We start from the raw sequence: 13,199 nt of genomic DNA on the forward strand, positions 1-13,199 counted from the left end.
ACCAGCCTTGTAACAGAGCGTTGAAGTGCTGCGTGGTCCTGGACGGCAGGCGCCTGTCCAGCCACCAGTGAGCCCCGGGTCACCAACCACACCCGCCACCAGCGTTGGGAAGGTTACTTTTAAAATGTATTCCACTACAGATTACAGAATACATGCCCCAAAATGTATTTTGGAACGTATTCCGTTACGTTACTCAGTGACAGTAACGTATTCTGAATACTTTGGATTACTTAATATATTATCATGCTTTTTACAACTACATGAATGTACTATTGCTGTGTGATTTATTAGTATTACTGAAGGCTACTCGCCACACAGCAAAATCCGAAGTGTTGATGTGAGTTAAAATTACTGGTGTTAAAAATTTCGAGTTGAAAAGTGTTGGTTTGAGAGTTACAGTAACACTAACGGTGCTGAAAAAGCTCTGTAGCCGGAGTTATTTCAAAGAGTCAATACTATAACACTCATTTGGAGTTGATTTCCACATCCGGGTTTTTCGCGCTCATGGGCATGAGGAGTCCGCCAGAAGTTTGCTGTCAAGATCGAGGAGGTTGTTCAGGTAAGAACTATACAACAAGACCTATGTTATTTTATCATTATTAAATATTGTAACTAACTAGCCTATAACATTATTTATCAGAAGCATGCAATATTTTCCTAATGTGGAGTGTATTCATCTGCGGTAAGAGATGGGATTCGTTAGCTTAGGTAGCTAAACTATCCTCTATAACAAGTTAATATTGCAGCGAAAATAAATGCGTGCTTAATATAATTCTCAATTCTAGTTAGTTCTAATGTCATAAGAGAAATGCTTTCCAGTGTTCAATGCTTATTAAATGAAACGAGGGAGGAGTTAGCTATCCTCTGGATATGTTAAATGTAATGTTAAAATTTGAATTTGTGGTAGCCTAGCTGGCAGCTAAGACAAATGCGTTTAGCCCACTGCTTTTAAGGGAAGCGAACATTCGCCTCAGAAATATCCTATTTAAAAGTGAACTAAACAATCACATGGAGACGTTCAAGTCAAGTTTTGGAAAGCGTCAAGATAGGCTAATTACACGTGCTACCAGCGAGTTTAGCAGTAGCCTAGCCTACAAATCTTTGAAGTGGCAGGGGGTTATGGAATTCTGTTAGATGTTAGTGACCAAGCAAGGCGCGCTGCGTTTGTGCATGGATTGCTTGCTAACGGTTAGGATATATCATACATGTTGTAGTAGGGCTGCTCAATTAATCGAATTTTAATCACGATTACGATCTGGGCTTTCAACGATCATTAAAAATGACTGAGCCGATTATTAGCCCCTCCCTCGTGCTTTACTCTCGCGCTGCTCCGTGTGGCAAATCGAGCGCACCTCTCTGCATTTCGAACACGTGTCACAACAATTAAGAGGACCCGAGGGAAGCTCGGAAAGCTAAGCAGAAGTTATTTGGAGAGGAGAGTGACTGCCGTTGGTTGAAAAGAGAGGTAAAAAAAACTTCAGTGGTGTGGAAACATTATGGGTTCGCGGAGTCAGACGTGGATCAAGTAGACATAGTGTGTAAACTTTGCTACAGTGTTGTAGCTGCACCACAGAGCAACACTGCAACGTTCACTAAACATAGATGTTTACATTTTTCATTTATTTTTTATATTGCAAACATTTGCACTGTTATCAGTATTTGCACACTATTTTATATTATTTTTTGACAATCTTTAAAGTCATTATTCAATGCATTGTTATTGTTAAATAAATATCGTCAAATAATCGAGATCTCAATTTCAGTGAAAATAATCGTGATTATCATTTTTGCCATAATCGAGCAGCCCTATGTTGTAGTAGGCCTAATCTAAGGGAACATTTTCCCCTTTTCTACAGTTTTAGTGAAATAGGCTACCATCCAGTGTTTAAGACAAAGCGGTATAACGACTGAGGGTCGTTGACGTCGCCTCCACTGATAATCCTAGCATGTCGTGTCACAAAACAACCACCACAAAGTAGCAACTAGCCAGACGGCTGTGCATGTGTCAGAAACTCCCGATATAAATGTAAGACTTGCACTCATTAATTTACAGTATAAGGGATATTTGTTGTCATAAGTGAAAGCGTGATGAAGGCAGGTGTGCGTTCAACAGGTAATTTTATGTGGATTATCATCCTGACATGGTTTAAACAGAGATGCTTTTCCCCAAGTAGGCTACAGCGATTTACTCGCAACATAGCAGAACTAAGTATCTAGCCTGCGTGCAGACGAGAAGATCGCCGTTGTCGTCTTATAAACATGTGGATGGGTGGATAATTCATTGGATGCTATTTCTGTGTACCCAAGTTCAGCTATTTTAGTGCGCAGGGGGAAGCCAAATTATGTTCCTGAGGTTGAAGTGGTCTGTCACCCCTTCACAGCTCATCACACAATGTATAGCCTAATATTTTCTTAAAGTTGTCCGGATTTGTTGCCACTTAAGCTATGGTTTAAATATATGGTAAAAAATATTCTGTGCCCCCTTCTCTCCACCAGGTGCTGTTGTAAGACATGTTGCTGAAAGTGAAATACCTCAATGTAAAGAAGTACATTAAATTGCACGCAGGATTCACTTATCTAGAATTCATCAGTGAAGGTAAGATAACCTGGCAGAACAAAATTTGTTGCACATGTATCAGTTCATCATGTTTGCATCTCATCTATTTAAAAAACGAATTAAATGTTAACACATTTTATTTTAATGTGTGACATTAAAAACAGTACAGAGCAGTAGGCCTAGGCCTATATTGTTGCTGCAGACTTGTCTAATTTAACCATTTTAAAGACAGGTAAAACAGCTGTTAATAAATATTAGCTAAATAAAAAAGTCAAAATTAGTTTTTAAAAAAGTTTTTCAGGCGTTTTAGGTGACATTATGCTTATCTTTTTGTAAAGCCAAAACCAAGTTTGGACTTCCGGATGCTGCTGACCTTGATATTTTCGATGAAACTGACACAGCTGTCGAAGAAGACATTTTTCTGGAGTTACTGGAGGCCCAACCAGACCTATGCCTGACAATACGTGAAAAGATTTCAGATGAAGGTAAATGTTATCATAACTTAAATTTTCAGAGTATAGCCCACTCAATGTAGAGCCAAGTTCTTTTGCTCTTGATGCAGATGACATTGACCTGTCTTCATGCAATATACATGACAGTGGACAGGGCTGGGTCATATTTGTATAGAATGTTGTCTGAACATGAACATTGAAATTGTGTTATTAATGGCATTGTGGAGTAGCCTAAAGAAAGTTAACCAAATCATCTCTCCCAAAGATTTTTGTCCTTTAGCTCATTCCACACCATCCTCCTCGGATACATTATCTTCCCTCACGGACACTATATCACTTTCATCAAGTGACAGTGACCTCAGGGAAAAGGGCATTCCTGCAGGCTGCAGTAGATCCAGCAAAGACAGTTCTGCACCAAATGTTTCTGTGTCAGAGGCTGCAAAAGAGGTAATTGAGAACAGAAAATGTCTTTTGTATTTTTGAGTTGACACCATTTATACTGTAGATTGTTATACAAATTGAAATTCAAAACATGGTGGTTCCCAACTTGCCCTGTATGAAAAAATGTTAGTAGAAGTTAGTGCTTCTTGCTAGATATGTCTTTCACAGGTTTGTTGACATTCCTCTAAACTTTCACCTTTACTGACAAACAAGTTTTTATTGTTATTATTTTCCCTTTTATATGAGCAGATGGTTAAAAATGCCTTGACTAGGAAACCTGGTGGAGAGGAAATTCTTGAAGAATACAATGCCGAAAATTCACTGAGCCACCGCACCCGGCGGCAGCTTGTTAACATATTGGCAAGTGATATGACTGAGAGACATGGGTAAGAGTAATAGTACCTAATAAAAAAGTAAAGATGGGCCATATGGAATATTCTTGTAATGTATACTGCAGTAAAGACACATACTTCTGATTTAACATTGTCAATTGTATTTCCTCTATAGCAGAATTCCCTCCCGTAAGCAAAAGGAGAAATATGCCCTTGGAATAATTACACTCTTTCCCTCATTGAAGGATCCATTTTCTCCAAACGGCTATGTAAGTCATGCAGTGATTGTAAAACAGCACATTATTTAGTTTTCATCATGGAATAATTACATCAGCTAAATGATTTAAAAGAAAAATCTTAATTCCTCTTTCGTAATAACTATTGTCATAAAACTGTATTGAAATTGTGGATGTTGTTTAACATGTATTGCACCTGTTACATGATAATAGTCCTTGGGTTTCTTTTTGCTGAATCTGCAAAGTCTGTAAGATCGCATTTGATGTTTATTTTTCATCTATGTTTAAATGTGACAGGAGCATTTCTACGACGGAGTGAAAGGCACTGGATATGTAGCGTGGCGCCTCAAAACCATGTCCAGGTCTACAACCAAACGGCCAGTGAAGGAAGTCCCAGTGCATCAAGAACAAGGGCCTAAGCGCAGAAGATTAGCAACCACATTGCCTCAGCAACTTGATGGAGATGCCTGCAAGGAGGCCATCTCATTTCTTGTTCACTCTCCTGATGAAGCAAGTGTATTTCAGAAGATGAAAATGACGTTCCAACATCGCCAGGATCTGGTGCATGATCCACAAAGAACTGCAGATGTCTTCAAAACATTCCCACGCTTTTTGGATGTCAAAGGACTAGTAAGTCAAATCACTTGATATTTTCAACTGTTAATCCTTTTTTTTTTGTTTTGCTGATGTGGATGGCAACAGTAAAAGATGTGATCATTGGTCATCCCAGTCAGGCTATATCCCATATTGGTCAAAATCACATTGCAATGTAAACAATGTTGAGCACTGTCTTTATGTCCTGTGTGTATGATGAACAGGTCAATCAAGACTTCCTGCTGCTGTTTGGTGCTGAAACAGCCACCAAGTTGCTTGAGAAGTGGGACATGTCATTCAAGCCAAAGGTTATTAAAGAAGCCAAACAGCTGACTCAGTCAACTGACCTGTGTCGTTTGATAAAAGCTGCTGAGAAACCAACAGAGAGTGATGTAAATGGTAGGCGTCGCACCATGCTTGTTTGATTTTAATAATATTTATTTTTACCTGTCATTTTGAAATTGTTTTATAAATTCAACCATACACAGACTGGGACAGTGACATGGCCTCTCTGCTGCTACTCCTTCAACTTTTGCCACCCACAGCTGGACGAAAGAGGAGAACCAAAATAAGTCCAACTGATGCAGCACACAAAATGGTGCACTTTCACAAGGTAAATATGTTGTCTCACTTTTTAAAATCCTACAAAACACTTTTTCAGTTTTTGCACTTTTTAGTTTTCCTCTCCATGAAGTATGTGTCTTAGTATTTTGTAATAAGTTAGCAAGGCACATAATGTCAAACTGAATGAATGGTTCATACTCAGCAAGTATAAGCTAGGCCTATATGTCAATATCTCATTTGTTTTTAGTCATGCTGCAGCATTGATGAACACTTGCAAGCAAGAGATGGTAAACAACCATACATCCTCGCTGTTGGTCGAACCCAGAACAGCATTGACACCTTCTACATCGCAGTGGACAAACAGCTCATCCCCTGCCAAGCCACCAGCTCACTCAGTGCTTTTGATGAACTTTTCAAATCCCACTACGTGTTCAACTTATCTTACGACGAGTCACTGGTTCATCTCTACAGTTTTGTGCAGACCACCATATTCAACATTGATGCCACCTCAACAGATGAGTCACCACGTGTTCGTGAGTTGCGTGCCAAAATGTTGAATGAGAACCATGTTTAAATGTTTTATCTGTCAAACTCTGCATAGCACCAGTCAGGCTTTGATAAGTCATTTGCGACTAGGTCACAGTTTTTATCCAAGCACCAAATTTAATGACTTGTTCAAATTGTTGTATCCAGGTAGGAACATGATTCCCAAACACCACTTTATGTTGCACTACCCAACTTGCATCAGAAAAATTGGGCCATTATTGCATGTATGGAGCATGAGAGGTGAGGCTAAACATAGGGTGTTCAAAGACACCCTTAAGAACTTTAAGAACATCACAGTGTCACTTGCCAAAAAACATCAAACATCCATAGCATACAAGTGGGAGACATGTCCTTTAAGCCATGTTGAGTATGGGCCCTTGAAATCATTTGATGTTGATAGTGAGGAAAATAGTGAAATGATCTCCCTAGGCTTGCCTGCTGTTGCAGAAGAGGCTTTCGCTGCTAATTGGGTTAACATTAATGGGACTGAGTACAGAACAGGATTGGTCATTTGTTGTGGTTCTGAACATGAGATGCCGGTGTTTTGCAGAATAAAAACAATAGTTTTGGTCAATAGTCACACCTACTTCATAGTTCAGAAGCTTGTGGTTGAAAATTTCAGTGAACATTGCCATGCTTATAAAGTGTTTGAAACGGATGAAAAAGATGTTGTTAAAGCAGACTGTATTGAAATATACAAGCCCTTTGATTTGCAAAGTGCTTATGGTGATGATGATGGTCTGTACATTGTGCCATTATTTTTGTTGTGAACGTATGCTGTATGGTGCTTGGAATTTAATATTTATTAAAATGCTTATGTGACCAATTTTATGTTTTCTCCTTTTATCCTGTAAAGGGACTTAACAAGGACTTTCACTGAATGTAACACAGTAGTCATACAGTAATTGCACTTTAATGCATTTTTGTATTCAGACAATTAATACAGACTAGTATTTAAAAGCTCATATATGTCACTTTAAAGTGCCAAAATAACACTGTAAAAGTTACAGAATAACACTCTAAGTGAAAACAGTCAACACAATCCAGTGTGAAAATAAACACTTAAAAGTGTCATAAATAACACCATAGTTGTTGTGTAGTAACACCCTCAGTGAAAAGAGTTAACCCAAGCCAGTGTAAAAGTGAACACTTATCAGTGTCCTAAAACAATACTATAAATGTTAGGTAGTTACACTCTGAGTGAAGACACTTCACACCATACAGAGTGAAATTTTAACACTATGGGTGTTATATTTTTAACACTACAATGGAGTTAAAATAATAACACTTTGCAAAGTGTTACTTTAACTCTAAACCAGTGAGAATTATATAAACACTGGAAAAGTGTTAACTTTAACACTATAGGAGTTGAATTAACACTGGAGATTTTGCTGTGCATGCCAATACCAACTAGATGTTTACATCTTAATATAAAATGAGTAACAGTAGGTAGGGTAGACATTAGGCTGCACTTTTTGCAGCGATCTCATATAGAAAACTATTCCGCGCGTATATAAAACAGGTCCGCGGCTCCGAACCGTAGTAAAGGGACCTCTGGCCAATATGTTATGTTCTGTGTCGGGCTGGTAGCCGAAAACTAGCTTTACTTTGTTGTCTGGGTCAACTTTGCTAGCGAGAGACAGAGAGAGGCGTTGAAAGGCTGCTCCAACGGAACATATTGTTTCAGAGGAAAACACGAACACGGTGTACAGTCGAGTCTTAATAGCTTACTTACAACTGGGCTCGTCAGGCACTCTTTTTGGCTGCAGTGGTTATTATTATTCTGTATTCTGAACACCACCTTTTTAAACGGTAACTGTAACGGAATACAGTTATTCATATTTTGTATTTTAAATACGTAACGGCGGTCCATGTATTCCGTTACTCCCCAACACTGCCCGCCACATAGACATATACTGAAAATTAACTAATATGATGAAAGAGGCAATCGGCATCTTCTTGCAGGTCACCTATGTGTAGAACCAATACATCCTATTCTTTCCTAAGCCTCATTTGATCTCATGCTCCAGCCCAACCACTGTCTTTTAAATCAATCAACCTTGGAAAAATGTTTTTAAGGTATTTTATTCATCTTCCTATACTAGTGAAGACAGATATAAAAACATTTTTACGGCCACAATTCTCTTTCACTTTGTCACTTTGTCTCCTCTCATATTTCCTCATCTCACTGTACTTCTTTATGATACCCTTTCTATTTCAGCAGTGCCGACTAAACTTCACTAGGTCCACCTTTTTCACCAGCTGTTTTTGTTTTACACTTTTATTCCACCGGTTTGTTTGTCTTTTGTCTCACTTTCTCTCAACCCACCTAATGTACCTCTTTTAGGGCTAGTATTAGTATTTTCCCTTTGTCCCATATTCTTTGCTGGAAGCCTCTGATGACTGTTTCATTTCTTACTGAGAGTCCTCAGGGACATGAATTTTTAGTTTTTGAAAAAAAAAAAAAAATCACCCGGCAGCGTTGGAGTTTGGGCCTCCCTGTCAGCAGTGAACCCTCACCAACACCAACATCACCACCAGAAATGGGATTGTTGCCTCAAGTCAACAATGTGCTACAAGAATACCAAAATTACATGATTTTCTGTGAAAATGTTATGAACCACTGCCCTGCTGCATGTTTTGCTCAGAAAATGCGAAATGCAGTGATTTATTGAAGCATGTGCAAACATACATGGAAATACAATATGCAAGGTAGAAACAAGGTGTGTACAGTTCTAACATGAATGTGAAACAGAGGAGGACATCACATTTCTGGCATTCAAATTTTGGACTGCTATTTCATCCGGTTACTCCATTAGAATGTCTCAAAGTACTCTCCATGCTCCCGAGATACATGCACACAAGCATGCACGTGGACAGATATGAACACTTACATAAACACATATCCAATATTTTTGACCCTGAACTGACCTCTTGACTCCTAAATGTTCCTCGGACCAGATTCTGGGCAAAAACAGAACATCCTTATGGTCCAATCATGTTCTTTCTTCCTAAAAGTTTTTTGTCCATTTCCTGGAAGTTAGTACAAGTTCACGTGAGTGGAAGGTTTGATTATTTATATATTCCATCCATCCTTTTCTGTTTATCTAATACCCCAGCAGTCAGTGGTCTTGAAATGTTAATCTATACAGGTTCTCCTGGGGACTTAAATCCCTGCTCCAACACACCCGATTAAGATAATGAACTGGATATTAAACATTGCAGCAGCCAGGAACAGCAATGGCGCCACACCCCCCTCCTGCAATGGAGCAGACCTTGTTTTGTTATGCTATATCAGGTTTCTTTGCACCATCTGAAGACATGCAGGAGAGGTTAACTTTCCTAATTATGAATGTCAGCATTAATGGTTATCGCTCTCTGTGTCCACCGTGTATTTGACTGTTTCAGGGTGTAGATCTCTTCCCCAGTGGATTCAATTGCAGCTGCCTAAACCCCTTAAGAGCATAAACAATAGCACTAATGGATGGAGTGGTTTCTGTAAGTGACCTGTCTGATCCTTCCTTTATTTAAACATCAGTGTATGTGAAAGAAGTGCGTACCACGACATTCATGCAATCATCCATTAAGCAGTGCTTTTACCTTTGGACAAAACACAAGCTACGTTTCAGTATATGTGCAGGTGATTTGTATAGGCGGTTGATGGCTCCATAAATAGAAATTTGACCCCAGAGGTCCACAGAGAGCCTAAGTCGATTTACGTTGCGTATATATTTTTCTCTTTCTAACTTGAGTATGAGACCAGAAACCTGGTAAAATCATATGTCACATGTCTATGACTATAAACAAGAATGGAAAATATGGCAAAACCTCAATATTCAATATTAAGTTTTGTGATGAGTTATATTAACAGTGTTATTGTCTTTGCACCTTCCCTTAGCTGGTATCTGAATCAATGTATAAAGTGTTTTATTTCACAATAAACTGAAATATTCTAAAAACTATGCCTACGTTTGCCACGGCAAACTTATTTCCATTAAATCTTAACCATGCACACCCAAATCGGTATCTATTGATCATTTTAAAAATGCTTTCATGATTCATTTTTAATACCAAAATGGCATGATGAGCTCATGATATTCAGATTTGCCTTTGCAGAGCTGTGTCCTTTCAATTTGTCCTCTAAATAGTCAAGCACGGGTACATGTGCTGCCTGCTGATTAAAAGATTTCAAACAGAACTAGACATGACTACAGAACAACAAGTGGGTGGATGCTTTGAAGAAAACACTGAAACAAATGATACTTTCTGCTAATAAAGTCTGTATTTTTGTACGGAAACTATGCAGACAGTTGTGATGTAAGAACAAGAAAATGAGGGCAGATTTCCCATTTTGTCTCATGTATTAAAATCAGTATATACCGCTTGATGTGCTGTGTTAAATCTAATCCAGTACTTGTGAAACCTAATAGAGCTTTCTTGTCGATTTTTGCTTTACAAAGCTGCTACATTTTCTGTTGTTTTTGGCATTGTCAAAATGATGACAGTGCTACTTATCTTTAACCCTGAGGTCATTGTGCTTTGTACATTTAAATATCTGAAAACTTCTAATACTCTGCTCCCTCGTGAATTTCAGTGGTCTGACAAAATAGGAACAACTTTAATGCAGTTTAGTACATCATTAAATCCCACTGTGACATCATTAATAAACATAAAGTAAATTAGACTGTAGGAGAAACAACCTGATGACAAGAGGGCAGCTCACTTGAACCTTCCTCTTGGTTTCATAGCAGAACTGGTAGAATTAGTATTTTGTCCAATCATCATTTGTGACTTCTGAGTAGAAGTTGGCGTATTCTCACGTGCCTGGCTATTCCCATGTACCTTGCGGTTACCGTCTCCGGGCTAGTGAAGAAGTCGTCCACAAAGATGGCTGTGAAAACATGGTGCTGGCCATGATAAGACTATCTGGCGAGGGGGCATGCATCAGGGGTCACTGTTGACCTTCAGCATTGCACTTAGCACCATGACATGTATGCATCCCTGGTAAACAACTTTAATCCCCTCATTCAATTCACATGGCTTGTTTTTGATGTCCTATCTCATGTTGGAAGCTTTTCTGTTTGACCTGTCACACGTATTTCTTCATTTCTAGCTTTTCTCTCTGGATCACAACTCACTGGACCACGCACTACTGAGCAGCATTATGTGTTATTAAGAGCAAAACAGATGTTGTTAATAAGCCATAGTCAGACAAACTTGACTATGGCTTATTAACAAATTGAATGCATAAATTGGCTTATCATCACTTGCAATAGTGAATGGGGTGTTCAAATGTTGTGTTCATCTGTATAATATTAACATTTAATCAACTTCAGATTCTTAGTTTCAGTGTTGTGAATGTTGGTGTGGGAGTAGTGGGGGATCATAACTGTATGTCATGAATTCTGTAGAAGTCACTCAGGTGAGCGACAAAATGTTTCTACCACTGAAAATGCTACGTCCAAGTGAACAGAATCAACTTTTTGGGGTACCAAATACAGTAACCCAGACTTTTGTGTTTTTTGAAAAGTACTCCTTTACCTTTGTTCAAAGTACACTTTTATTTTAAAAAGAACAATGTGGCTTGGAACAAGCACTCTTCCCATGCATAAAATACAAGCACACACCAAATTGCATCATAAAATATTAAATTAGTTTTAACAGGCTTCTATGACTATTACTCGCCCTATTGCCATACACTATATGTAGAAACTACCACCCATGGCAGTAAACAAGTAATTAAAGGTAAAAACTATATTAAGAAATCTAATTATCAGATGATATGATGAAATTCAAGAGCTCCAAATGGCTTCCTTCGTTTGTTTCTCTGCACTATATTGTTTACTGGAACACACCATGATGTCCACGATGATAGAAATTCTCATTACCCAACAAATATGTAAATAATGTTACTGAACACAGCAGTTTATCTAGATTTGTTGCAGCGTATGTGCTGGCAATATACCACCTAGTTAGTTAAAGGGGGGAGGGAGTGCAGGCTAACTGACTTATTAAAGAAGATGCTTATAAAACTGTTGAAGCACAGGAAAGTCAACTGAAAACGTTTAACATTGTCTGACCAAATACTGGATGTGTATTTTTTGAAACTGTTAATATAGTATCATACATTAGGTAAAAACTGATCCAAAACTTCATTCAAATAAATATAATGTGAATGTGTTAAAACAATAAAAAGTGATTTTTCTGAGCTCCTGGTTCCAGGAACTGATAAACTGGTACTCCATCACATTTCAGTTTGTGTATCATATATGTTCAATAATTTAGACTGCTTCTGAAAGTACAACATTACTTTGGCGAAATTTTAAATATTTAAGGCAATTTTTCCAGGGAGGTTCTCACAGGAGCTTACAAACTACACATTATGGCCATCAATTCGTATCAAAGATATATTACATTTGCAACAGCAAATACCATCTGTTTATGTTCATTTGAGAAGGCCAAGTTTTTAGTACAAAAATGAGCCTGTATGTTCTTGACCGTGACCATGGAGCATGCCCACAAGCAACGAAGATAAAAATAGATGGCAGAGTAACTGAGTTCAATCCAATCAATATCCCAATAGTCCCTCAGACTCCTGATCAGTTTGAAGCTTCTTCTGAAAGATTTGTCCAAAAGCCTCAAAGAAAATGCACTATATAGGAATGCCTATAGTTTCTAGCAACCCAATATCACGGCAAAGCTTGTAATGAACACGCCGGTGCACCGTGTCCATTTCACACTTTGCTTCTCCAAAAAAAAAAAGTACACCGAAGTTGCAGTAAGCTGCATTAACAACAGAGGGAGCAGATATTTTATTTCAAGCTAACATGAAAATAATCACAGGAAAGTGTTTAAACAGACATTATTAACACATTTACATGTATATAAATATTATCCGCCAACTTAATCGGCGATTAAGGACCCTGGAATGTACTCAATGCGGTTTTTGCTCACTACTGACTTTGTGGCTTTAAATATATTATCTCCCCCTGCTGGTAATCGATTTTCAGCAGCTAAATCCCTTAAATTAAAGTCTGCACTTCAGCTACAACCCTCTGTGTTGGCACATAGATGCTACACTATAAAAATGACTTTCTTCGGGAGAAATAGGAATTTGTTTTATGTATTTAAGTCAGAAGGATTATTCTCTGTTTTTTCTGACCAGTTACTCTTGGTGCAGCCTAGATCTCGGCTTAAGACCAGAGGTGACTGTGCGTTTGACCTGGTTGCACCCAACCCGTGGAACAACCTTCCCATTACTATTCGCGTGACTCCATCCAATTATTTAAATCACGATTAAAAACTCACTTATTTAATCTTTCTTTCCCGGTTAGTTAACGCCTTTATTATATATCTTCTACTTAAAACCTTTGTTTTTAGCAAGCTTGATTTGATATTCACTTTTATTTTTGTGTAATTAGTGCCATTGACCTGTTAGCATATTCAGTAGTTTGTTAATGGTCTTATATTATTCATG

General features: G+C 38.2%; 1 protein-coding gene and 1 long non-coding RNA gene across 3 annotated transcripts; both read left to right on the forward strand.

Annotated features, from left to right (window-relative positions):
• The first annotated feature begins 314 nt into the window (after positions 1-314).
• LOC145420014 (uncharacterized) lies at positions 315-3,392 on the forward strand. 2 transcript variants are annotated; one of them, XR_013901293.1, is made up of 4 exons: positions 315-1,465; positions 2,497-2,596; positions 2,896-3,042; positions 3,275-3,392. It is a non-coding gene; the product is annotated as an uncharacterized LOC145420014 (long non-coding RNA). The 2 variants fall into 2 exon arrangements; XR_013901292.1 differs by having other exon boundaries at positions 315-559.
• An 8-nt stretch (positions 3,393-3,400) lies between these two features.
• Positions 3,401-6,548, forward strand: LOC113034341 (uncharacterized). The gene is made up of 7 exons (XM_080288704.1): positions 3,401-3,456; positions 3,700-3,836; positions 3,958-4,051; positions 4,316-4,648; positions 4,837-5,011; positions 5,101-5,225; positions 5,424-6,548. The coding sequence occupies exons 2-7, from the start codon at positions 3,700-3,702 to the stop codon at positions 5,748-5,750; spliced, it is 1,191 nt and encodes a 396-aa protein (XP_080144830.1). The 5' UTR covers positions 3,401-3,456; the 3' UTR covers positions 5,751-6,548.
• Positions 6,549-13,199: the final 6,651 nt, after the last annotated feature.

Source organism: Astatotilapia calliptera, chromosome 14, assembly GCF_964374335.1.
Source record: "Astatotilapia calliptera chromosome 14, fAstCal68.1, whole genome shotgun sequence".
Taxonomy (NCBI): domain Eukaryota; kingdom Metazoa; phylum Chordata; class Actinopteri; order Cichliformes; family Cichlidae; genus Astatotilapia; species Astatotilapia calliptera.